Consider the following 860-nt stretch of genomic DNA (forward strand, 5'->3'; position numbering starts at 1 on the left):
TCCTCCTCCTCCTCCTCCTCCTCCTCCTCAGATGAGATGAAGACGTTTGCCGGGCAGCAGATCGAGCCGTTGTTCCAGTTCTCCTGGCTCGTCGTCTTCCTGTCTCTGCTGCTCTGTGGCTCCGTCGCCGTCGTCCTCGGCTTCACTGTCGACGCCAAACTGGCCATGGCGGTGTCCCTCAGCCTGCTGGCTCTGCTTTACCTGTTCTTCGGTAAGCTCCGCCTCGTTACTGTCACCGCCGTGTTCTGACTGAGAGCACGGGCGCCGGTCTCTGCTCCCCCGGTGTGTAAATGAAGGGTGTTGTGTCACAGTGGTGGTGTACTTCGGCGGGCGGCGGGAGGGCGAGAGCTGGAACTGGGCGTGGCTGCTCAGCACGCGTCTGGCCCGTCACATCGGCTACCTGGAGCTGCTGCTGAAGCTGATGTTCGTCAACCCGCCGGAGCTGCCGGAGCAGAGCACCAGAGCTCTGCCCGTCAGGTGAGTGGCCCCGAGGTCGGTCTCCCCTGTCTCACCTGTCTGCACCTGTCTCACCTGTGTGACCTGTCTGCACCTGTCTCACCTGTCTGCAGGTTTCTGTTCACCGACTACAACCGTCTGTCCAGCGTCGGAGGAGAGACGTCCATGGCCGAGATGATCGCCACGCTGTCCGACGCCTGCGAGAGAGAGTTCGGCTTCCTCGCCACACGTCTGTTCAGAGTGTTCAAGACCGAAGAGACACAAGGTAACACTCACACACACACTCACACACACACACACACTCACACACACACATAGGCACACACACTCACACACACACACACACACTCACACATACACACACACAGGCACACACACACACACACACTCACACATACACACAC

General features: G+C 59.7%; 1 protein-coding gene across 1 annotated transcript; it reads left to right on the plus strand.

Annotated features, from left to right (window-relative positions):
- The first annotated feature begins 32 nt into the window (after positions 1-32).
- LOC111648547 (kinase D-interacting substrate of 220 kDa B-like) lies at positions 33-789 on the plus strand. Its single transcript, XM_023398361.2, has 3 exons — positions 33-211; positions 312-477; positions 570-789. The coding sequence occupies exons 1-3, from the start codon at positions 37-39 to the stop codon at positions 772-774; spliced, it is 546 nt and encodes a 181-aa protein (XP_023254129.2). The 5' UTR covers positions 33-36; the 3' UTR covers positions 775-789.
- Positions 790-860: the final 71 nt, after the last annotated feature.

This window comes from Seriola lalandi, unplaced genomic scaffold (assembly GCF_002814215.2).
Source record: "Seriola lalandi dorsalis isolate HSWRI2012SDOR001 ecotype SW California unplaced genomic scaffold, Sedor1 jcf7180002042537, whole genome shotgun sequence".
Taxonomy (NCBI): Eukaryota; Metazoa; Chordata; class Actinopteri; order Carangiformes; family Carangidae; genus Seriola; species Seriola lalandi.